Below are 26007 nucleotides of genomic sequence, written 5' to 3' on the forward strand. Positions count from 1 at the left end.
AACGCGGCTCTTCTAAAAGAAATCCACGAGAGGTGGACATTCCATGAGCATCCGTAATCTCAATGCATGCTGCTAGAGACGTATTAGCCTTCACAGCGACTATTGAAACGAGCCAGGGACGTGCTTCTTACCTCCAGCTCCAGCTCCTCTCTCTCCATCTCCTGATGGATGCCTTCAATGTAGTCATTTGGATCGTAGTATTCATGGGCTGAGGGATGCCTGAAAAAAGATGAAAGATCGTTAAGGCCCTGCTTGCGGTTCTAAGTATCTGTTCCCATCACCAGGCCCATCAGTGCCACAGGGGCTGTTCTCGGAGGCTGGGGTTCTTACTCAGTTCACTTCCCTCTGGTTGCGTTTCCCGGCACAGTCAGGACCTCCCTCACAATATTTCCACCATCTTCTCTAAAGCCCATTTCCTCCACAAGAAGGAGTTTAGATGCAGGTTGAGGGCGAGGGATGGAGTGGGAGATTGGGGTAAGCACACGTAAGCTAGTATACGGAGAATGGATCAACAACAAGGTCCCACACTCTAGAGCACAGGGAACTATATTCAATATCCTATGATTAAACCATAATGGAAAAGAATATAAAAAAGAATGTATATATATGCATAATGAATCACTTTGCTGTACAGCAGAAATTAACACAACATTGTAAATCAACTATACTGCAATGAAAAAACTTGTTAAGAAAAAAAAAGATGCACGGTGAGAGAGGGACTGGCTTCGTGGTTTGCAGTGATCATTCCCTGGCCCACTAGTCATGTGAGTCAATGTGACTAATTTCTAACTCAGTCTGTAGGTGGGAGACAAACTCTTATTGACTGCTCATGGCTTCATTCTTAGATTTTATCTCTGGGGAGAAAAAAGCTTCACTTCAGGCAACACTTAAAGACACGTGCCGGCCTCTGAGATAGGTTCAAAGGGCTGTGAAACTGAAACTGCTATGCTGTCATCTAGGACGTTTCTTTTCAAACTTCTTTGATTGTCTCGCAACGAGAAATACATTTGACATCACCCAGTATACACGTATACGTATGCAGAACATGTGCACACAGGCACACATATAATGCATGTGTGTATATATGCAGACCCACATGCGTACACACGCCTAGGAGAACGGAAGCTTGCATTTCTCTAGGTTAACAAGGATACAGCACAATTCACAGAGCCCACTACCTCTTTGGAAACACCGCTAATGGAACCTCTAGGACCAAAGCCAGCGGGAATTACAACATGCTCAGTCAGGGCTGTGGCTCTGAAAGGTGTCAGATGCGGATGGAGAGCTTCAGCCTGATGGTTGGCTGGGGACCCAAACCTCCGCGTTCTCAAAGGTCAACAGGGCAATCAGTGGGCTCTGGTCTTCTCACCCAGGCACTTAGTTTTGAAACAACAGACCAGACATGAGCGGTCGTTCAAACGAGGGCTGGCTTTCAATTTTCTGCACCCATCAGGCAAATATGCTGCCTGCACTTAAGGGGCTGTTAGTACTGAGGACGCTGCTGGAAGGCCTGGGCTTTCAAGCCTCAGGGTAATCCCCCCCCACCCCCACCCCCCCATTCAGCCCTGATGCACACTCCTGCTGTCCTCTGACCTCGCAGCCAGAAGCAGGAGAGCACTGACCTCAGCACTCTTCTGACATTTCTCAAATTGCCCCTTGGGGGAAGAGTCATGTCACGTTAACTAGACTTAAGAGGAAATTAAGGGTTTAGCTTCTAAAAGGCCTGTCACTGTGACGGTTCAACATCGAGAGTCAGGAGTAGCCTTAAAGGCCTCATCAATGTGAAAGGCAGTTTGGGTCTAAAACATCCAACAACTGATTTGAATGACTGTAGTCAGTGAATCATCCAGTTGTTTCCTATCAACTGGCACGCTATGGAGTATTGACGCTGAGGTGGGACAGACCTGCCTTTCCATCCAGCTGCCAACTTTCATGGAGTACCACTGCTGAGTCTGCAGTTCCTCGTGGCACAGAAGGGACAGTCATGAGAAATGGGTGAGGTGACGGTTCTCTGCATACTGCCTTGTGCCCTTTGAGTGTCAGACGGGATCGGGGGCGGGGGGGCACCCCCTCCTCTACCTTTACCCGCTGCCCGCCGCCCAATTCACCTTGTCACGCCTGGGGAATTAGCCCTGGGTTCTGATGACAGCTAACCGTCAGAACCACGGGATGAGAGGCCAGCCTCTGTCTGGAATCTGGTAGAACAACAGGAAACGTGTGCTCACTCCAGCTACTGAGTTACTAACAGGAATCCAACAGGTATTGATTGCTCAGAGGATCTCCCTAGGAGAGGTGGAGATGCCCTTTGAAATAAGGCATCAAGGCAATGATCCGAACCAGCCGCAAGATGGGAGGAGGGGCTCTAACATCAACCGGAGAGGCTAAGAAGGGGAGGTGGACACCTTGTCCAGAGATGTGCAAAATCACATCCGAAAAGCCACCTTAAAATGGACATCTTTTAAGCCACTTGTCCACCTGAGAAAATTTCTTGCTCTTCATTTTTGTCCCTCCATATTTTACATCAATCACTAAATTACCAGTGATCGCCACTATCATTTATCCAGCGCTTACCGTATGCCACGCTGAGAACCTGTCACGCATTAGTTCATTTAATCCTTCAACAATCCTATAATGTGATTATCATCCCATTTTAATAGAAGGAAAATAAGGCCCAGGGAAATCAACTACCCAAGTTACACAGCTAGAGATTAGGCTTTGTCCAACTCGGAGCCTCTGAACTACCTGATATCTCTGGCAGTAAGTAAGGTAAGAGGAGAGTCGTGTGTAAAGTAATTTACGTGATGCACTACATCACAGCTGTTATTTAATCGGTAACTGCAGCGCTTATATGAGGCACGTGTGAATTTACTCCATGGATCCAGGTTTGAAATGAGACCCAAGAAAGCAGAAGGCACAACCTCCTGGGCTCTCTTGACACTCACAACTTGCTTTGCTGTCTCTTTAAAACAACCATCAGCATTCCCTCTAGTGAGAACTACCAAACCTTCCCACTGCCATTTGCGGTGATTAAATTTCATTCGGAAACAACTTTTATGACATTTGTAAGTCATTTTGTTCTTCGAATATAATTTGAGTAACTCCGCTCCAGGGTTCTAACAAAGTAATTAATATGTCGGAGGGGTTTTGAGCAGGATTCAATTTATTGCCTCTACAAACAATAAAGTGAAACGTGGGCAACTTGGGGGGAAACTGTAAGATGTGTTCATTTTCTTCACCACACGGAAGGGAAGAAACCAACTTCTCTGTACTTCTGTACCACACTTAACACATTTAAGATTCATCACCATGTGACTTACTCCTCAGGCAAGAGATAGGGATCCAGCACAGGTGGGGTGGGTGAGGACATCTTGGTAAGAGCCATGATGTGCTCAAAGGTGATGTCCGTTTGGGTTCCCGTGTCCACCATCTGTGACTCTGACGGAGGCGTGAACATTTTGGTCCGTGGTGTTCGCCTCAACACCTGGACCACGATGGGCTCCTTAGCTGTCTTGAAGGCTTCCACAGCCTGGTCATGAGTTGCTCTGGATAAGTCTTTGCCATTAACCTGTCGAAAAACAGTAGAGGGGGAGAGGATTATAATTAAGCAGAAGCCGGAAAGACGGTTTTCGTGTGTAAGCAGCTAAAAGGAAAACGTGCGGGCGTCCGAGGACTTCACTGCTCTGTTTCAGGTTTCCCCAGGAATGCCTGGTGGGAAGGCGGTAGGTTTGGAGGTGTGCAGATCAGGCATGAAATAATAAATCTCACGGCGGGGAAGGCGTGGCTTCCCACTGGAGTGTCTTTAACACAATTTCATCCCCTTCTCATCTTGCCTGGGAGAGAAAAGAGCAGCCTCAGGCTCACAGCCTTTATGGGCCATACTAGCTAACTGGAAATTAATTATATTGTTCTGTTTTAATGGTGTGTATTTTCCCAGTTCCTGTCAGGTGAGATTAGTTTCCCTTTTATGGAAGCGATATGACATTTCCTTCTTAAATGAATGCCTTTGCTTTTCCTTAAAAAGTCAATGAGAATATTAAGTAAGTGATAATACAGGTCACAGGTAGATATGGCAAGTATCAAGGAGGAACTCAAATGACCTGACATTCTGGCCCATGTTCGGGAAACAGCAGCTAGCTTAACTGCTGTGTTGTTTCCCACTGTGCACACAGTCCTTTGCTACTGCTGCATCCTCAATGTCTACACTTACCGAGTGCCCACTGTCTACCACATGACTTAAATGAAGACGCCTCTTAACACGTCCGTCATCACAGTCATGGGAAGCTGGAAAGACCAGAAGTACGTGCATCCCTCTCCCCTTATAGCCACAAATAAACTGCGCAAGATGACCTTGCTGGTGACTGATGGGTCAGAACTTCGGACGCTGCATCCAGGATTCTTTCCAACGATAGAATCCGAACTGAACACGGCTGTCTTTAGAACAGCTTACACAAGAGGAAATAGAAGCCGGAACCTTATGTCTAGAAAATGAAGTTATTCCAAGCAACATGGAAGCTCAGCTATTTACCCTCCCCGTCCCACTCCCCACAGCAAAGGACTAAGACACTGTGTTCCGATAGCTAGGTGATGTCTCATGACTGCACTCACATGAGAGTTATCAGGCTCTGAAATATTTTGATACCATCCCCCAAGTGGTATGTATACTGCTTAAGGGCCAATATAAAATGATGGTATAGGAATCATATTCTGCAGAATATATGTTTGTAGAAGTTCCTTGGCTTCTCAGATCTTCTCTGGACAGCACCACTGACAAACTCATGTCACTTATTTGTAAATGCCCAAACCAACACCGAACCTTTGCTAGTCTGGCGTCTACATGCCCCACCTTAGCATCGTGTACTTCAAAGCACACTGACGATTAGGTCTGTCCCCTGAGGTAGAGCACTTCGGTTTCTCTTTGCCAAGCAGAACATGAATACCGATTATGCAGCAGTTTTTCTGGTTTTTTTTTTTCCCTAAGCCCTTTCACTCTGGCCCTACAGGGACAAGAACTCTAGGTTGGAGTGCCTTGCAAACAACTGCTGGGTTGAGGAAGAGATGTCGGATTCTTTCCTTGTAATGAAGCCCAAATGAATCGCCAGTGGAGATTATTAATGATTTGGATTCAGTCCACTTAAGTAATTTACTATCATCATGAGGGAGTTAGGCAGAGCAGCAACTGTGGGCTGCAAAATGACTCAGGTGCACCAGTAAATAAGTCAATGGCTGAACCATCAAACTCTTACCATCCTTCACCCTGGAGGAGTGGAAACACCAGGATTTAACACCACGGCCGTCTTCATTCCTCCTCCATGGAGGACAGAATGAAAGGACACGAAGGAATTCTTCCTAGCTTTGCAAACCAGTTGAGCACCTCGACCCCTTCCCTGCTCAGAGCCTAGAACTCTGAGGGCTTGGGGATGAGGTGAGGGCAGGGGAATGAAGCCCAAGTTGGAGTGCTGTGAAATTCGCGCCAAGGCCGAACTGTCTGAGCCGTGTCTTCCGTTAATGCGTGACACCGGGAGTCAAATCATCTACGAATTTATGATGCCGTAGTAAATTTCTCCCTGGATTAAATGAATGCCGTAGACAGCACCCTGAGGAGATATCGGTTTGGCCAGTGCCAGCTCGCCATGCTGGGGATGTCTTGTGCTAAAGGTAGTTTTACCCACAGTGAACTCACAGTAAGACTTTTGAATGGGTCTGCAAGTTGGCCTTTTGCCAAACAGGAACGAGCATGGGACTTTCTTCTAAGGGAGCCTTCCAACTGTGTCTTAAAAAAAAAAAAAAGAAATCCATCCTAGGAGTCTTTACGTTTTATCCACATAATTAGGTCTTGCAAATACCTCAGCGGAAAGGTCAGCTGCCTGATAAAAAGCACCCCTCCTTGTTCCTCCTGCTTCCTCTCTGCTGAAAGAGCTTGGACTTTGTTTCCTTTCCACCAGATCAGAGAGCATTCCCTCTGGGGGAGACTTGAGATGTGGGTTTAATTGGCTTTAGCCCATTGTGGAGGTCTGGTTCCTTTTGCTTAGACATGGAGCGGGGTCTCTGAGGCCAGGTTAACACACTAAGGGATGCAGAGCAGAAAAATAGAGAACTGGGGTCTCTTGATGATTATCATTGAGCACATGAAGCGACCAAGCTTAGAACCTCTTAACCCCAAACTTCTTGTCATATTTGATAACACAATCCTCATACTTGAGGCCATTTTCACTTGTATTTTAACTCCCTGCAGCCCCAAACACCCCAATAGGTATAGATATTGCACCGATGTACTGTAAAGTTAGACAGGAGTGTAGTATTTGTTCCTACAGACGTTCCTCTGATGTGTATAAAACAGGGGGTGAAAATGCTTTTCTGATTAGGAGTGTATTTTACTCAGCTTATTATTATTATTATTTTGTACAGAAAAGTGATGGCAACTATTGCTTTCTCGTACAGGTGTCTAAACCAATGCTAGAACCGCTAAGCAGATGCTTAAATGGTACCTACAACACTTAAAGGATGGACTCGTCTGCAGCAGTCTAAGCTAAGAAGATTCTCGGGGGCAAAGAGCTGCCCTGTGTCCGGGCGCACACGATTACAGACGCGGGCAAGCTTTTCCGAATCCCTCTGACTTTGGGTATTATTCAACGGCATGGATGCATCGGCACCCATAACATCCCGAGGGCCTAAGATGCAGAGAAAGAGGAGGTGGCAAATCCCAAGGGAGGCCAGGAACTTGGTCGGCGACTGTGAAGCATCCTCTCATCCCCCACCAGATCGTCACCCCCCGCTCACGGCCGGGTCCCACAGAAAGGCAGTTCTGACCACTGAAGCGGACCCAACAATTTCAGGAGCCCGGTGCCCTGTATATGTTAATCAAACACAGTTCCAGTATGCCGCTCCACAAGCCAGGGGACCTGCTCCTTTCTCACGGCTCAGGGCTGCAGTGCCCAGGGGCTCAAACTGTGGAATCAGACCGGGGTTAGAATCCGGACTGTCGCTTTGGACAATTTATTTCCCTCTGAGTCTCGGTTTCCTCATGTGCAAAATAAATGTAATTATAGTGTCACGCCTCTTAGGGTTATTATAAAGTTTAATGAGATAATCTACTTTACAGCCTAGCATGCACATCATAAGAGTTTACTAAGATACCAGTGCTCACGGGGATCCTACCCCAAAACAGTCACATTTTCCCAGGAGAAAAGAGTCTGCAAATCAAAGAAGCAAACGCAGCCTAGTTAGGTGGTCTTAAGAGGCATTTGTATACTGAGAGGCTTTTTGATTTTTCAGGGAAGTTCCCAGCCCAAACGTTCCTCCGCTACCGACACACATATTGATATTTTCAGTCCGCAGTTTGGGATTCTCTGGGGCGGGCGGTGCAACGGAGAAATCTTACAGGACGCCTAGACCCCTGCCACACAAGCTTCTTGACAACGTATTTTAGGCATCATTACATTCTCTTAAAAGACGATGAGACAAGGCAGGGACTTACTCTCCTAGACAATCCATTTTTGCGGCCAAATTTGTTTGCAATTACCTTGTGCACATAACACTTATTACCCTGTCATCTTGGAATCACATCACTGAGAGACTTAAGTGAGGTGATGAGTCCGGTGCATGCCGTCAGCCAGCCGAGAATGACAACCTTTATTCCCGGGATTAGCATTACATGTACATTACACAAGACGGCGGTGATGATGGCTGCAATTACAGGCGCAATGCTCATCCCGTGACGTTTGGCCCAGTCAAATTAAATATCATTAACTCGCCCAATTGAGCAGATTGCCTTTAAAACAGTTTATGCAGCTCTAAAACCAAGGAAATGGAATGTTTGGGGAGAAAAAACGCTGCTGGTAAACTTTATTATAAATTAAATGCTTACGTTATTCACCTAAGGCTCTGGATGGTCCCCTGGGATATAGGTGCCATTAGGGTGAAAATCCAATTCCTTTATCTCAGGGCAAACATCACTGCTGCAAAAGTGACAGGACACTAAGGGACCTTCAAGAGGTCCTTTAGCATACGATCTCCAGGGACAGGATGCCGAGGGCACGGAAGGATTCCCTCCCGGTTGCATTTAAGCCTGGGTAGCATGACTCCGGCTCTTTGCATGAGGTGCCCGTCGGTATGTTTTCCACGGTCCTGAGAACGAACGCAAAGCTGGTAGGTTTTTCCACATGGGGGTACATTTCATGGATAACCCAGCTGTCCATCTTTCACCCATTCACCAGGTATTTTCTGAGGTTACTCAGGGAGACCTGTTCCCCTCTTGGCTGACGGGATACCACTTGGAAGGATTTCTTGGGGAAAAATGAGGCCACAGGAGGTGCAAGCCACTTAAGAAATGGTCAGATGAAATGCACTGTGGGTAGCATTTCACCGTGGCATCTAATGAGAGGTTGGATCTGGCCGAGGAAGGCAAAATCTACACACGCTGGAACGGTAATTAAGCTCACGACCTAGAAAGACTCTTGGTTTTCACGGTCTACCTAGAAATTCCACTGGTGAAACTACTGTCATACGCTTTTTAAAATCACCTTTCAAAACAGGAGCCGGAAAGCTTTCAAAGTTCCCTACAACATAATTATAAGCATTTCGCGGTATTTTAAGATCTATCTGGAAAAGACATAGCATATTCTCTCTAAATTAGGCAATCCTTTCTATTTATGGGAAGACAGTTGGTTTCTGAGGATCTACGTATCACGATCACCTCGATTTCTATTACCTGTGCAAACGACCCCAGTATAAAGTGCTAATGCAGTTTTCAATTCAGCCTACTATAAATTACGCCCCGGGCTAAAACCCCAGTTTTATAGGGTTCATTTAATTAAATACAGGGGCAGTGATTGCATTCTGTAAAATATCACACCTATGTTGTCAAACTAATTAAAACTTAGATTCCACTGGAAGCAATAGACGATAATAAACTACACACCGAAAAGTAAAAGGTTTCAAGCCCTGATTTAGGTTGGATTAAAAAAACTTCTTTCATTCAGGCAAACTCCTGTCTGCCTTAATTTATTTCAAATTTATAGTCTGCTCTGGGGCTTGATAAAGGGAAGGCCAACTTATCTAAAATAGAGGTATTATGGCGGTGAAGAAGGAATATGGGTCTTAGTGAACAAATGGTGTTCAAATTAATATGTTTCTGTGCAAAGTACTCACTTTCAAGACGGTATGAACAAGGAGAGTACACTCACAGAGACCTCAGTTCCGATGTAGCAGAACTTACATCTGTACGGGTGCATTCGGTTTGCAGTAAGGACCGCAGTGAGGTTCGTCCATGGTCATTTCTAAATGTGTCCTGATGTTTTTTCCTAGGTTTGGTATTTCTTCAACGGGAAGATCCCCTCATTGTATTCTGAGTGCCCTGTGTGGATGAAATGTGTAGCCTGGCTAATGTTCCTATCAGAGGAGTCTTCCTTCTGTCAAACTTAAGCCTATCATGTTTCAAAATGCTTTACTGTTTTTTTTTTTCCCCCTAAATATAGAATATACATGGCTACCAGCCTCCGAGTGATAAAAGAGATGACACATCTTAAAGAAAGAGGCTAAAAATCATAGATGTACTCAGATTAAAAAGTATTAGTCCTACACTATTACAAGATGCTTTTCTTCTCAGGTCAAAATCTTGTCTTCATCAACAAAATTCTGCTTATCTCCTTTTGGAAGCCTTGATTTCATCCCCCCAAAATCCCACTGTGAACGATAGGTCACAGAGGTCCATTAAACTACAGTGGTTTTGAACCATTTTGCATCTTAAAATGAACATGCCTACTTTAACCTCATCTTAAAGGTGGTAATTTAAAGAAGCAGCTCAACGTATCATAGGAAAGCCCAGTGGTGAGTACTTGGAAACAAGGTTTTTCTACAGCTGAATCTCTCTACAGTCTAGGTCCCTTAAGTCCTTCTTTGAAACGCGAGTGTCTTTTCCGGGTATGTATTTAATGCTGGAGGAGGGACTGGTTTCAGGTTACAAGTCAGTTAAATATGGTCCTTCACATTCCAAGGGTTCAGCGCTGTTCATCCCGGGAGGATGTTCTCGCAAATGTCTTCAACCATCCCTGCCCCTCTCTTATTCTTTCTTACTCATCTGAAAAGCCCTGGCCTATCTTTCTGGCCAGTCACCTGCCTCCCCGTTTCTACCTGTAGACTAGTGATGCTGGAGAACATTCCCACAGGAGATGTCGCTGAGTCAAACGGGATCACACCCTTCACAGCTGTTTTGAAATGTGTAATTATGTACTTATTTGATTTTCGGTTGATGGCCGACATTTTCTCATGGGGCCCTAAGTTCCACAAGGGCAAGAACTGTGTGTTTTGTTCACTATAGGACACCCGGAGCTTAGCACAGCGGCTGGCATGTAGCAGCCTCGCAAATAATTTATCACCTGAGTGACCTATTCACGCATCTGCAGACTGTCATGTTCCTCTCGTGCACAGTTGTTGGCATTTCATGGTCTTTCCTACTCTTGAAACAAAAGCATTTTCTGCTCTGATCTTACATTCATAGCTAAGATTGACACAAACCTGATTATGTGTCCATTTTTATAATTGTCAGATTCCAAACAAGAATAAAACGTGTGTTGTATTTTGTTACATACATACATATTCCGTGAGGAGTGCTTTCGATCTTAAAGCGTCTCCTGTTCCATTTCTTGATACGATCCAAGTGGTATCAAGGAAAGTACCCTCTGATGTTTTGGAGAATGAAATATATGAGGCCCAGAGAGGTCTTGGAGTGTTTGTGAAGAAACAAGGCAGCCCTAGCTAAGCTCTCCTGAAGTCCCTGGGTTCTGAACTTGCAGGTGACAAGGTGGAACCACTAGAAGTCAAAAAGGAACCTTGAAAAAAAAAAAAAAGGAACCTTGATCCCCAATGGAGAGGAAAGAAATAAGAAATACCAAATTGACAGACCTCACCGAAAAATCCGAAAATGGGAAATTGCTTCTTTCTCTTTCTCGGACCATTCTCTCTCCTCCGCATATCCGTCCTCCCCCTTCCAGCAGGGGCGCAGACTCAACCGTGAGCAACGTGCCCAGGCCGGGAGGTGATGAGGACAGGTGGGCTACAGGCGTGTCTGCCCAGAAGAAGGCGGGCCCTTCTCTAACTCACAGCGAAAGCCAGAAAGGCTGGCCTTGGGCCCGCTCGGGTGCCCAGCTCTGGAGTCGGGTGTAGTGGAAGCGCGCGATGGCCTGGCCTACGGGCATTTACACTTGAGTCCTGGATACATGGAGGGGACTGCTGGGTGCTCGGCTACCTCACCCTGCACCAGGAGGGTTGTCAACAGGGGTCCTCCCTGAGGACATCCAGGTTGAACACTCCGAGGAAGCTCTCTGTGCGGCATCGCTCACCTTGGTACCTAATGAGTGAACAGAATACGTGAGGCCAAATGCTGGAGTCTCTGACACGTCAATCGTGATACAGCCAACAGGGGGACAGCACCCTGCTGTCCTGCCAGACGAAGACTTAGCCTAAGCACTCTGTCTGCGTTAACTCACGCAGTCTTCCCATGAGGGTGGTGCTACTATCCTCACCATTTAACGGGGATGAAATCCAGAAGCACAGAGAGTGTTTGTGCACCTGAAGACCTTCCGCTAAGGATGCTGGTGGCTTTCGCCTTGAATTGGGAGACGCACGCTTAGTTCAGAAGGGTTCACGCTTCTTTCTACACGTCAAGTTTACTGCATTTAACCATCCATATTGGCATGATCTCCTACGGTAACAGCAAATATAGCCGCACGTAGAAGGAACAAAGTGTGGCCAGGTTTTTGCAAGCATCACAGCAAAGCCTTATGAAAACCATTTTATGTCATTTCCATCTCCTTGGTATAAACTTCATATTGGTCTCATAAATCTCCTGTACAAACTTAAATTTGTTCGTTGATTTCCTCAGACTAGAGGGCTGGCTAGAATAAAATTTCTACCCTCTGGTCTCTGACCATTGGAGGAAGGGACGTGTAGGAAGATTCTTCCATCAACAGAATTGTCGTCACACAGGATTTACAACAACGTTTCGTGATGTTTCAAGTCACCACAGTCATTTAAGTTTCAAGTGAGGAGGGGCTTCTAACGGATACTGCATGAAGACGGGCAAGAAGAGGCAGGAGTTTTACATGTGATGGGGGTCCGCGGTGAAGGTTGTAAGCTCCAGCCCTAGGGCTGATTGCCTCGGCTTCAACGTAGGCCGTGTCACTTATGTGCTGTAGCATCTTGGGCAAGTTAACCTCTCGGTGCCTCAGTTTTCTTACCAGCGAAATGGGTTTACAGCAGGACCTATCTCGTTGGGTGGTGTTAGAATTAATTAGGCTGTGCAGAGAAAGTAATTAGGGTGTACGGCCCTGCACAGAGTGAGGGCTCAATAAACATTAGCTATCTGTTGTCCTCACTCATTTGGAGACTTACTGGGGAACCCATCATGTGCCAGGCACTGATACAGTGGTAACCAAGGCCCAGTAACACTGGGTAAAGAATGAACACTGTCGGGGCTCTGGGGGGAGACACACAGGGGTCTGAATCCCTGCTCCGTTTACCAGACGTGTGACTTTGGGTAAATCATTCTACCCCTGTGCCTCAGTGTCCCAGTTGGAAATGGGGGACATTAAAGTATTTCCCTCCTAGGGTTTTGAGACAAAGATCTAAGCACAGGGCTCAGTGTTAGCTGTTGTTATAACCCTACAAACCTGGACAAATTACCTACCTCTCCCTGTGCCTTATCTGTAAGTGGAGTTGCAAAGGTTTGTAGAAAAGGGCTTAGAAGGGAGTCTGGCTCGTAGTCACCACTTTTACAGGAGATACTGGCCCACATGTGGTTCCTAAAAATTCCAGCTGTCAAACCTAGCTGCAAATAAATCACAAGAACACCCATAAAACAGATCCTACGTCCCACTCATTTATGGGGAAAGAAAGCCTCTTCTGGATCCTGGCGTCCATCTCAAGGATGTGATACTGTGCACTCCACGCACTGGGTGTTTGCTCTGTGCCAGGTGCTGTGCTAAGTGCTTTACGTGCACAATTTCATCCCATTTCACAGGAAGAAGGTCAATGGTGAGGTGAGCGGTATTACCTCTGCTTTTCCGGGCCAGGAAGTAAAAGCCCGAGGAGTGCTGGCAGCTTCCTAAAAGATGTGCAGCTCGTGAGCAGGAGAGATGGGATTGGAACAAGGCCTGCCCAACTTCAAGTGCATGCTCTAACCACTGGGCAGCACAGCTGGACTGCTAGGACCCAACCTCAGCCTTGAAGCGAAGGGAAGTGTTAATGGCTGATTATACTGACCCCAAGAAGGGATGGTGGGATGAACCTGGGATGAAACGGTGTCATCAGAAAGAGAAAGGGGTGGGCCCTAGACAAGGAACATACTCTCAAGTGGGAAGAACAAAGACCCTCGTCAAAGGAGGACATTCACTGGACGTGCCTTGCTGGGGATGGGTGGGCTCCTCCATGCCGAACCAGGTGGGCTCACCTTTCCCAGGAATTCGTGGTGGTAATGACACCACATGTAATGATGTTCACTAACCCATCCCTTCCTACTTAACTGCAGAGAAGCTCAAAGCAGAGGGGAATCTATCTTTTCTCTAAATTCTTTTCTCACTAAGTTGTCTCATCAGATTTTAGCCTGTCTGTCCTACGAACGTCCATGTCCCAAGGCATGTTGTGAAGCTCTGGCAACGGAACACCATTTAAAATAGTCCAATTAGGGCAAAAGTAGTCTTTTGTTAAAAAAGAACATTCTTGAGCAGTAATGAAATAAGTAGCCTCAGAGCTTCTGAAGCCTTTGAATCTTAAAGAGGAGTCGGGCCAAGAGATCTAATTGTGAAAAATCCTTACTGGCCTTAACGACCTGCACTTTATTTGCTGCTCTTAACAAGATTATGAAATTTCCTAACTATCTCTAAAGAACACGAAGGTCAGGCAACAAACCAATGAATTCCAGAAAGAAAATCAAAGCTAAAGTTGAGTCACTTTGAATAGAATTTCCTGGCTCTCAAGGATTTGTGTAACCTCAACAGTGATTTGGAATCTTGTTTGTTTGTTGTCGGTTTTCTATCCAAAGAAATACAATTATGATGCGTATCACTTAGATGAAAACTAATTTTGGCTCCTGCATCACCAACTAGTTCATTTAGTGGTCTACAGACCGATTAGTAAAACGTCTGTTAAAATGACTGTGGAGGATCCTTGAAGAAAACGCTGTAGAAATTAAATGTCGTCTCAGTGGTTAAAAAAAAAATCAGTTGAGAAGGGCCTGGTGTCAGTATGAAAATAAAACTACCCTTGAATGTTTAGAGAATGGCTAGTTTTCCTTCTGTCCTCATATAGGAGTAATCATTAGTTGGCTTGTCCATAATCACCTTTCTAAATGAACTATGCTGTATCTTCTCAAATACCCCCCATTTCCTAAAAAGCATTTTTAAAAGTTCCACATCAGGGGAAAACTAGAAAGCAGGGCTGGAACTCGAAATGTCCTCCAAAGACCAAAGCTACTTGATTCTTTGAACAAATACTTTCTAACACTTGTGAGTATCTTCTATGTACCATACACGAGGCTTAGCACTGTACACTCAATCACTGCACATGAATAACAAAACCTGGGAATGATTATGTGCCCAATACCCCTACTGAAACCCCAGCGCATTAGTGAGCAAAACCAGAAATGGGAGCTGCCCCAGGCAGTTCATAGTCTGGGTAAGGAGACAGATGCTAATAATCACGTAACTGAGGGAAGGAAAGAGAACCTGGCAGGGTTAAGAGGGCGGGTGTTGGGAAGAGGGGGCTCCTCTGAGGAAGAGACGTTGAGGACAAATCAGAAGAATAACCAGGATTTACGTGGAGAGGAAGAGAGGAGAGATTATTGCAGACGGAGGGAGAAGCATGTGCAAAGGCCCTGAGGCTGGACGAAACCTGGTACACGAGGATCAGGATAGGTGGAACCGAGATGCTTATGTGATGAGACTAGAGGGGTGGGCGGGTGCAGACTATGTCGACCCTCAGAGGCTACAGATAGGACTTTGGTTCTGAGATGATTTAAGCGAGGGTGGGGGGGGGTGGTGGTGGTGGTGGAGAGGTGACAGGACTCAAAGGCTACGTGTTCAGGTTTACATCTTAGACACATGATCATAGCATGTGGCTGCTGTGTGAAGAATGGACTGGAAGAGGCTAGGAACGGGGCGACTGAGTGGCACAAGCAGACCAAAGAGATATTTGGAAAGTGGAGCCCTCCCAACCACCAGGGGAGTTCTTTCCATTTTCACAGGAAGTTGAGACTCAAGAGGGCAAGTGACTTGCCTAAGGGTTCCATAGCTATTCAACAGGAGACCAAGTTCAAGCTCGCCCGAGCTACTAACTCCAAATACAGCATTCTTTGCAAAGTAAAATACCTGTTGAGGTGTGACTATCAAGACAAAACAAACGCAAGCTCCAACTCTCAACACCTTGAACTGCATAGGGACCTAGGCAGGTCCTGGGTTTCTTGATAATGTGGGTGGTTCTGCTACTGGGTTACTTCCTGCCTAGAGGCTCTCTGTAATGGGCGGGGTCCTAAGTCCCTGCTCCCTGCTCCTTCTTGGGGTGCTTTCCTCACAAGTTCACGTGGACGCTGAGAGCGTCCTGCCCCGACCAAAGCTCCTAGTTATTGCTGGAGACTTTGCTTCCCAAGACTCTGGAATCCTGGATCTCCACCCTTTTGCGGGAAAACCATAAGGAGCTTAGATTAGAAGAGGAAGCACAGTTTATCTTGCTGATTGAGTGAAAAAGCTACTCAATCTCGAATCTCAACAATCCTCTCTGGCAAACAGGACACAGACTCCCCAGCTTCAAAAAGCGGAGCTCCACCCACTTGCTCCTAACACTCTTCGTCCTTCACATAAACTGTCCCACGTTATTGGTGTTTTAGTATGAAAAATGCAAACCATGTCCACTGACGAGAATTTTTGGATTTTCAGTTTTGACCGTTACTGGACATCAGCAGTTCTAAGCGGTATTACGATAGCTAACTGTGGGCATTTTCATTATGAAAAATGTCCTAATCTTCCCACAGGGAGAGGTAAGAAGGGAAAGAAAAACTGCAGAATTGAAGCCTGCAGTTTGGCAGGACAGCCCTTGGTTTGGTTTTGTTCTGTTTTGGGGGACAGCCCTTGTTGTGCAAGTGTTCTCAGAGTCGGGAACATGACTCCATATTTTATGCTAACAGAATCATTGTGGAGAGTGATGCTGCGTAATTGGGGGACGGGTGCCATTTCACTGCTTATCTAGTTGACATAATTACAGCACAAAAGTTAACCTTGTGTCTGTCCTCAACTTTGGGAAGATTCTATGTTTTTAATTGCAAGTTACTGTTCAATTTGTTAAGGAAATTTAGGTTAGAGGAGAAAATATTTGCTTCTTTTCTGCTGGGTTGAGATGTATTTCTAAATTTGAATAACATTTCCAAAAGGAAAAACACTTCATCCTACCAGCTCACATTTCATCTGTAATATGTACGACTACTCCGTTTAGGAGTGCTTACATGCAGTAATGAATCCGGACACATCTTTCCTGGATTGCCAAAACAGTCATACTTTGCTGAGACCCCTCCCTGGCAACCAGAGCCCAGGAACAACTTTACATCAATAGATTGTATAAGTCCTAAGTTACCTCCACTGAAATATGCAATTACTTCGTGGCTGCTGTGAGAAATTAATGCAGATTTCTGGAAATACTGCCTGTGAAAGAAGAACCAATGAAAATGAGTGGGAATAACCAACTCTGGAGACATCTACGGTGGAAGAAACAGAAACTGGGAAGATTTAGAACCTTTATGAATCAAAAATAAACTTAAGTTGGTACTCCTTTCTCAAAGATTTATAAATGTGACTTACAAATGGCACGAAAAGAATAATGATGACATTCTAGGATATTTATCACCTCTGAAATAGGAAATAAAATGACTCTCCCTCTTGACTTCACAGGCACTGAAGGGCTTAAACTACGACCCCATTATAATAATTGATTCTCGCTTTTTTTTGGTGATTAAACTCTGGGCAATAAGAATAGCAGAATAATTGCATATTTCAACTGCACAGAATACCTAGCACATAGGAGGCCCATGATAAGTCTGTTGAACTGAGCAAAAATAAAATTAGAGATATTTGTAGAAAAGATGAACTGGGTTAAAAGTACTAAATCACATACGCATGAGTCTTGTCCTTGATAAATGCTGGGAACCAAGAAGATAAAGTAAGCAAAATATTATACTTTTTGTCAAAAGAAACCACGGGTCCTTTCTGGCCTCAGTTTCCTCACCTGTAAATGAGGGGATTACTCTAGGTGATGATGATGATGACTTTTAATGTAGGATGAATCTCAGTGGACCCTGGGGCCCTCCTTGATTATTTCTGATTACCCAACACCTGGCCTATGCCTTACAGCCTTTCTAGACACAATCCCATAATCCCCTGCTCCAACAATTCAGTCACCTCCTGGGAGCAAGACCTGTGTCCCTAAACCCTTTCACATCCTCTGGATACTCACTTAAAACCTCTTGATTTCCCACTAGCTATCTACCTCACGTTTGGTAGTGTATATATGTCCATGCCTCTCTCTTGCTTTGACAGCTAGTGGGAAGCAGCCGCAGAGCACAGGGAGATCAGCTCGGTGCTTTGTGACCGCCTGGAGGGGTGGGATAGGGAGGGTGGGAGGGAGGGAGACGCAAGAGGGAAGAGATATGGAAACATATGTATATGTATAACTGATCCACTTTGTTATAAAGCAGAAACTAGCACACCATTGTAAAGCAATTATACCCCAATAAAGATGTAAAAAAACAAACAAACAGACAAAAAACCTCTTGATTTCACTTTCTTGCTCTCCATTTTGGTTACATGGAAGCATCCCATCAGGGTAGCACGTCCTTTCAGTCATCCCCCTGACTCTCAGGTCCAGCAGGGGACACAGAGGAGACGGACCCCTTGCCTGCAGCCACCTGGAGAAACTTTGTTTAGATGACAAAACAACCCTGAGTATGATGCAGGGAAGTGAGCCATGGGGTGCTCCAGTGAGAGGGTGGCCAGCCCTCCATTCTGCAATCTCTCTTCTGCTATTGGACGGTTAGAGAGCTTTAATAATTGAAGCTGAAGAGGATAATCTTGTGAGAGGAAGGAGAATAAAACCGCTTGCAGGGGTGCAGAACTCTAGTCTCTAGGATGGAGAAGAACCTGCAGCGTTTTCTAAGATGATTTATTAGACATGGGTAGAACTTGCTAGAAACCTACCAGGAGCAAATCAGCTGGGAAGGAATTAATGAACCAAACAAAACACTTGACAATGCAATTAGAATATGAGGAAATGTAGGGGTTTTCCAAAGAGAGAGAGAGAGAGAGAGGCAAGTGTGTGTCCATGATTTTGATTATGTCATACAGAAGGCTGGAAAAAGAATGGAATAATATTTTTGAAGGTAAAGTTATCACAGGGGGAGACGGAGATGGCTGCGGTTGATATTTGCAGTTTGGATGCTTCAGGAGAGTTAGCAAGTGTGCCCAGATGGGTGGAAATTCACTTGCAGCTGTGTTTCAGCAAAATGGTGCTTGGGTCTGAGAAACAGAAATAAGACCGCTGGCGGCAAAAATGATTCCCCATCACGCGCAGCGGCAGAGGGCAGCCGTGCAAACACTGTGTTTCTCTTCAGTTGCTTTAGGCAACAGTAGTTTTTTTCCCTCTGTTTTGGTTTGGGTCAGGGATTTTTCCTTTTTAAAACCTTTTCTTAGTTGAGTTAGAAACCAAGAGTCTGAAGCTCTGGAAACTTCCCTTCGACCTCATTTCATCGTGCCTGTCGGATGAGCTCACTGAAAAACAAGCTCGGCAGTGGTAACATTCGCTGTGTGTGTCCAGAGGAAACTTCTGGCTGCATACCTGTGCTAATTGCTATCCTAGGCTTTGCATACAAACTCTATCTGGGAATAATATAGGCTCCTTTTTATTGATATGAATGTATAAGTCTAAATACATACTTAAAAAAATTTTAAATTGAAGTATAGTTAATTTACAATGTTGTGTTAGTTTCAAGTGTATGGCAAAGTGATTCAGTTATATAGGTATGTGTGTGTATATATATATTCTTTTCCATATTCTTGTTTTAATTTTAGGCAATAATTTTTTTAATTGAAGTATAGTTGATTTACCTTTTCATACTCTTTTCCATTATGGTTTATTACAGGATATTGAATATAGTTCCCTGTTTTCAAAATCTACAGTCGGACAACTTATGTGCCCTCATCGCCTTAGCTAGCATTTTTTTAAAAAATTTATTTTATTTTATTTTATTTTGCAGTATGCGGGCCTCTCACTGTTGTGGCCTCTCCCATTGCGGAGCACAGGCTCCAGACGCGCAGGCTCAGCGGCCACGGCTCACGGGCCCAGCCGCTCCGCGGCATGTGGGATCCTCCCGGACCGGGGCACGAACCCGTGTCCCCTGCATCGGCAGGCGGACTCTCAACCACTGCGCCACCAGGGAAGCCCCTTTGCTAGCTTTTTTAGTTTAGCAGGGAGATGGTTAATATCAAAACATTTCTTCTTTTAAATATACGTCACACAGTCACAACACCACCTACACAGACCTTTTATTCGTTCAAAAGTGTTTTCGTCGGCTGGAGCTCAACGAGTAAGTGTCAAAGTTTGCATAGCATGCTGGAAACAAAGCCCTCTCTGGATAGCGAAGCATACGTGGGACATGCGCACGTGAAAGTAATGATACGCTTCTCCTAGAATCCGGGACTCTTGCTGCCCCAGAGCCTCTGTCTGGGGACCCGTGACTATTCACAGGTCAGGAAGCCAGCCTGGCCACCATGACTCAGTCTTAATCCCCATTACAAGTGCCCCGAGTGCTGGTCACAGGTGTGACTTCACCTGAGAGGCAACGTGGCGATGTCTCTCTCCATCTCTGAGTGGTGAGAACTGTGAGGGCCGTAACCTTTTTAGTTAGCTTTGCAACCACTGCAGCATCGTCAGTGGCTGTCCCGATGTGGCACACGGTCGGCGTTCAAAAAATAACCTATTGGGGCTTCCCTGGTGGTGCAGTGGTTGCGAGTCCGCCTGCCGATGCAGGTAAGACGGGTTTGTGCCCCGGTCCGGGAAGATCCCACATGCCACGGAGTGGCTGGGCCCGTGAGCCATGGCCGCTGAGCCTGCGCGTCCGGAGCCTGTGCTCCGCAACGGGAGAGGCCACAGCAGTGAGAGGCCCGCGTACCGAAAAAAATAAAATAAAAAAATAACCTATTGAACAAATTACCGAATCTGAGCATTTCCTCCAAACATATGGCGTCATTCCACCTCTGCATATTATTTTGGGGAAGACTTGGCCTTACAGACATCTCCTGAAAGCCCTGTTCTCCACTGTTGCTTTAACAGAAATGACTTAGCTACAGTGGTACCCAGTGGTGTCCAGAAGCTGGCCTTTCTGGATTCATTCGCGGCGCTTTACGCATTGCCCTGGAGACTTACGACCCATAACGATGATCCTCTTTGACCCAATTTTGGAGACCTGGCTGCCCCCGCCTCCTCTAGAAATGCCGGCTTTCTCCCTTGGTCCCCATAGATCGGCTTGTTTGACAATATATAACAGTGTTCAGCGCAATATCGTGCCGTACATACACTCAAACATATCACAGCTCACTTGCACACTCCCGACACCCTAGGCAGAGGGGGAGTTTGCATTCCTGTGCTTCAGAGGAAGAGTCTAAGGTTCAGAGAGGCTCAGAGAACTTTCCACAGCACAAAGTTACTCCATAGCACGGCCCTGAGTTTCCCCCTTTTATACATCAACGCTGAGTAAAACGAGGTCTCTGGTTTGTCTTCTCAACTAGGCCATGAATGCTGTGAGCACAGGGGTTGTTTTCAGTCTTTCTCTCAGCATGTGGCCCAGAGAACACAGTAGGCACTCAATACATGCTGCCCGTAGGACCACCAGAGGGTGACCCTCAACTGGGGTAAGCTTCAGGTGGAATCCCTCCCCTGCCTTAATCAAACAATAGGATGAACTTCCACTTGAAGGCAGTTATCACACTGATAACATCACATAACCTCTAAAGCTGTAGACCTACCTCCATTCAAAAGAGGACAAAACCACGCACAGTTTCTTGGTTAGGTCTTTCTACGATGCCTTTGTAGTTGACCAACCTTCCTTTGCAGTTTACCTTACGCTCACTGGTGTAAGATTTAACTTCGGACCCCCTCCTCCCTTCTCCCCACGAATGTCAACCCCACAGGGCGGGGACTTTGCTTTCCATTGCAGTGCCTGATACTTAGCACGTTACCAGGACCACGGAGGGACCTCTGAGTGTGTGTGGAAGGAAAGGGTGAGGGGGTCTGCCCACATTCAGGTCTCTGCTTGAGTCAGGCAGTCCTGCGTTAGGATAACTGCTCTCCCTCTCACCAGCCACGTGATCCCAGGCAAGTTAGTCAGCCTCCCTCACTGACTCTCAGTTGTCTCATCTGTAAAATGGAACTAACAATAGTACCTGGACGTTAAGGGGCTGTGTGAGAATTACACGTATATGTATGACACATGTGTATAAACCACGTGCACAGCAAATAACAGTCATCTATCATTGCTATTATTATTTATTGGATGCTAATAAACAAAACCCCCAAATCATGAGAATATATTGTCCTCGGGCCTTCACTATTCATTCGAGGATAAAGAATACGATGCTGGAATTGCTTCCTCCTTTGTCTGGACATTTCTTAACTGTGGCTGGATAGGGAATAGAATTGGTTCTGAAACCTCAGAGCCAATTGAGATAAAAGAGATGCACTAACTCTCACACTGATTTGCCCCCCTTCCTTCAGTCTTAGGGGAACAGCCATATGCTCCCAGGTTCCCCTCCATGGAAGACCTTGAACAGAAACTTCATCGGGGTGGGAGAGATGAGACAGACATGCCGAACAACTCAAACTTCAATTCCTGCAAAGTTTCCAGAGGCCTAGCCCTACCCTACAAATCTTAAGCTTACAAAGTTGCTAGATCGAGAAATAAAAAGGAGAAAATGCCAGTCTGGGGGCAAGAGAGGCACCCCTTGCTAAGGAATTATTCCAAATGGGAACACATCAATATATGCAGGTAAGTGCAGCATAGGGTCGCTGGTATCTAACACGGAGAGGATGTGCAATACTTATGCCGGCATTTCAAAACTAGATAAAAAGGTACGGAATCCCGGATGTAAAAGACTACTATGATTCTGCGGGGGGGCGGCGGGGGGGAAACATCCACTGCTTTTCACCTCCTGATGCCACAAGGAATACTGTTATGAGGGATACTTATTTCTCTCGAGGTTTTTCCAACTCCCCAAATATTAAGCAGCTGCCTGATAGAGGGAAATTGGTTCCTATCCTTTGCAGTTTTCATTTATTAAAATGCACGTCACTTTGAATGCTATGTGTGACAACCACTGACATTTTGGGCAGGGGAGGGGAATAATTAATTGTCATATAGGGTAGAACAGGAACATGTCTGGTAATTCTATGGTAAACTGCTTAACACAGGGAGGAAACTGTTATCTTCCCAGATGCCTGACAAATTACCTGCTTTCATTGGTTTAACGCTCTGAATAGTAGGTGTCTGCATATTTTAGTTTATGCATTGTTTGTTCACAAAAAAGGCAACATTTTTGCCAAAGACTTCTTTACATAAAAACATGCAAACTCTTAGGAAATGTGTTTATAAAGACGCCAGCTCTGCCTGTAGTCTTATGGACGTCTTCTCTTCCGTTACAACTAATGTTATGGTTTGAGAGGATTCTTTTATGGATGAAGAATGCTATATGTGAAGAAAAATATGAAGTAGTATTCTATACTTTTTAAAGATCTTATAGCTTATCAACTCCTCCCCTGCCCGCCTTACTATCTGTGAGTTACTTTCCTTCAGAACTGGGGGAAAGGGGAGGTTTTAAAATGAGTTATTTCTTCTTGGGTCTTTTACGAATACTTTTATTAAATATTGAATAAATTTAAAAATATCAAAGATATATGTAATTGAAAACACTGCTACAATGAAGACTTGTAAATCTCCCACCCACTTTGAGAAAAAGAACACTACCCATATGTTATCTTGACAAGCTGAACTTCCCAAGTCCACAAATGATAAGAGCACCATGAACAGCCCAGAAGAACACACCGAGGTGGCTCTGCTCTACCAGGGACCAAGAATTACTGCATAACGACAGCAGGATATAACAGACACTGTAAGTGCAATACTGGTGCCGAGGGAAGAAAGGGAGCAGAACAGAAAGGCCAGAAACAGTCCCTACCACACAGGGAAGCTGGTATTGCCCCTTGATGCGGAAGAGATAGGCTTTTCTCCAAGTGGTACTGGAAAATCCATATTAAAAAAATGAAGCTGGGGCTTCCCTGGTGGCGCAGTGGTTGAGAGTCTGCCGGCCGATGCAGAGGACACGGGTTCGTGCCCTGGTCCGGGAGGATCCCACATGCCGCGGAGCGGCTGGGCCCGTGAGCCATGGCCGCTGAGCCTGCGCGTCCGGAGCCTGTGCTCCGCAACGGGAGAGGCCACAACAGTGAGAGGCCCGCGTACCGCAAAAAAAAAGAAAAATGAAGTTGGACTCCAACCTTACACCATATATAAAAAGGTGCTGTGAAAGGCATTATTTATATTAAATTTTTAGAAGAAAACAGGTGAGTAGTTCTATGACTTCAAGGTAGAGATCATGTTTGAGACTAAAAGCACAAACTGTCAGAAAAGACTGATATATTTGATGACATTCAATTAAGGGATTAGGTTCCTTGGAAGACATCCTAAAGAGAAGGGAAAGATGGTTACAAACTGGGAGAAAACGTATAAAACTACTGAGGGACTCGTATCGGACTATGTTTTAAAAAATCCTACAAACCAAGTGAAAAAGATGCAAAATCCAATAGAGAACTGGGGAGAGCCTGGACAGGGACTCCATACACAGAAAAAGAAACTCAAATATGATGAATGTACATCTGAAAAAAAACACAGTCAGCTCCGTGTATTTGGGGGCTTCACATCTAGGGATCCGGACAGCTGACTACTTTCACTTGACTACACCATTTTATGTAAGGGACTTCTGCCCCTATGGATTTGGGTATCTGCAAGGGCTTCTGAAACCAGTCCCCTGAGGATACCGAGGGTATGTGCTCAACTTCATTGATGATTAGGGAAAAGCAAATTTAAACCATAGTGAGCTACCTCTCCATGTAAATTACATTGGAAAAGTTAAGAATTCAGACAGTACCAAGTGTCGACAGGGATGTGCAGCAACAAGAATCTCTCTACCATGATGATGAAAAACGATCTGGCATTAGTGAAACTGAAAAGGTATATGCCCCCCTTTCCTTCACATCCTGTCCTTCCTTCCCCTCTTTCCTTCCATCCATCCACTCACCCACCCACCTACATGTAAGTACCTACGTTATCTCCTAGAGCAGTGGTTCTCAAAGGGTGGTACGCAGACCAGCAGCATCTAAAACCGGAGGGTGATGCATGGGACCTCGTGTTTACACAAGCCTTCCAGGTGATTCTGATGCCTGTTCACACTCGAGAACCACTGTCCTAGAGGGATTTTTATACCTTGAGACTGGTGTCAGAATGAAAGTTACAAATGAGGTTCCATTCTCCTCTCCCACTGTTCTTTGCTATCAAATAGGCAAAATGAAAAAAAGCGGGGAAAAAAAGTGAGACTCTTCTTAATACCCAGTGAGTGTGGGAGTGGGGGTGACGAGAGGCGGACACTCACACACTGTTGGGTGTTACACAGAGAGGCTTATTTGGCAACACTTAATAAGTAAGAACCGCTAAAAATGCAGATCATCTGACAAAAGAACTAGAGACATGTCCTAAGAGAATTATTTACGATTGGCCAATGCTGTCGTTTAATTGACAGATACAGTTAGATCAAGTCCTGCAGCCTGGATGTCCCCCAGAAGTGGGGTGTGTAAATCATGAACTGTCATTACGGTGACGGCTAAATGACTCATCACCGCCAAGAAGTCCCCGATCAAACCTACTTCCTCCAGATTTCTGAAAACCAGGATTCATTTGGGTAACAAGGTCCTTTCTAAAAACACAGTTTCTTCTGGCAGGAGGACTCTGCCCACATTATTCGGCATCACTTCAGATTACTTTCCCATTTACTACTGGGAAGGGAAGTGTTTGTAGAAGTAGGAGGGTCTGTGGCTAGGAGGATACAGGATAACTTCAGAGGCTGGGGTGGCTCTGAGAAGGACAGTGGTTAAAAAAAAACAACTGAAGGTTAGTGTAGTTTTATCTGTGAAAGATACACACACACACACACACACACACACACACACACACACGTGTGTGTGTGTGTTTATTTTATAGACAAAACGTCACTGACCTACAGTTTTTCGCTTGTAAACTAGAGAGTACAAAATTATTCCCTTGAAAACTCTGCTTAAGCAAAGTAACGTTTCTGGTATTAACCAACAGATGGTTAAATTTTCGATCTGCATTTGAATGTCTGAGATAAGAGCTTGTCTTGCTGCCTACTTATCTAGAGGAAGACTTAAGAAAATCTGCCAGAGAACTTAGGGAGCGAGAGAGTCCTCTTCCAGTACTTTTGGTGTAACGTGGAACAGAGGTTCTCTAACTTGAACGAGCACCAGACTCACCAGAACGAGCTTGTTAAACACAGATTGCTGGGCGCCACTGGCAGGGATTCTGGCTTAGCAGGTCTGGAGTGGGGCTGGAGAATCTGCGTTTCTAACAAGCTCTCAGGTGATGGTGACGCTGCCGGTCGAGGACCAACCATACTTGGAGAACGAACGACTTCGAAGAAACTTCCGGAGACGCTTCAAAAGTCAGAAAAGCTTTCCTTGATCCCTACTGCCACTCAAGACCCGTATTCTCCACAACTGAACACTGGTGCCACTAATTTTCTTTCACTTCTGCACTATTTCAAATGATTTTTTATTACAAGCTGATGAGTATAATCAAATGTATTTGAAAAAACTATTATTCTGCCAGTCAGGGGGCCGGTAGACTGGGAATGAGACCGC

At 45.3% G+C, this 26007-nt stretch overlaps 1 protein-coding gene across 2 annotated transcripts in view; it reads right to left on the reverse strand.

The window, feature by feature from the left end:
• The window catches only part of PDZRN3 (PDZ domain containing ring finger 3), a 247188-nt gene that overhangs the window by 23692 nt on the left and 197489 nt on the right, over nt 1-26007 (reverse strand). For both annotated transcript variants that reach the window (XM_033865291.2, XM_033865292.2), the window contains 2 exons: nt 3318-3565; nt 132-219 (listed from right to left, as the gene is read on the reverse strand). In XM_033865291.2, coding sequence (XP_033721182.1) covers nt 132-219; nt 3318-3565 — 336 coding nt within the window. The remainder of the gene's footprint in view (nt 1-131; nt 220-3317; nt 3566-26007) is intronic.

The sequence above is a fragment of the Tursiops truncatus genome, chromosome 10 (assembly GCF_011762595.2).
Source record: "Tursiops truncatus isolate mTurTru1 chromosome 10, mTurTru1.mat.Y, whole genome shotgun sequence".
Lineage (NCBI taxonomy): Eukaryota > Metazoa > Chordata > Mammalia > Artiodactyla > Delphinidae > Tursiops > Tursiops truncatus.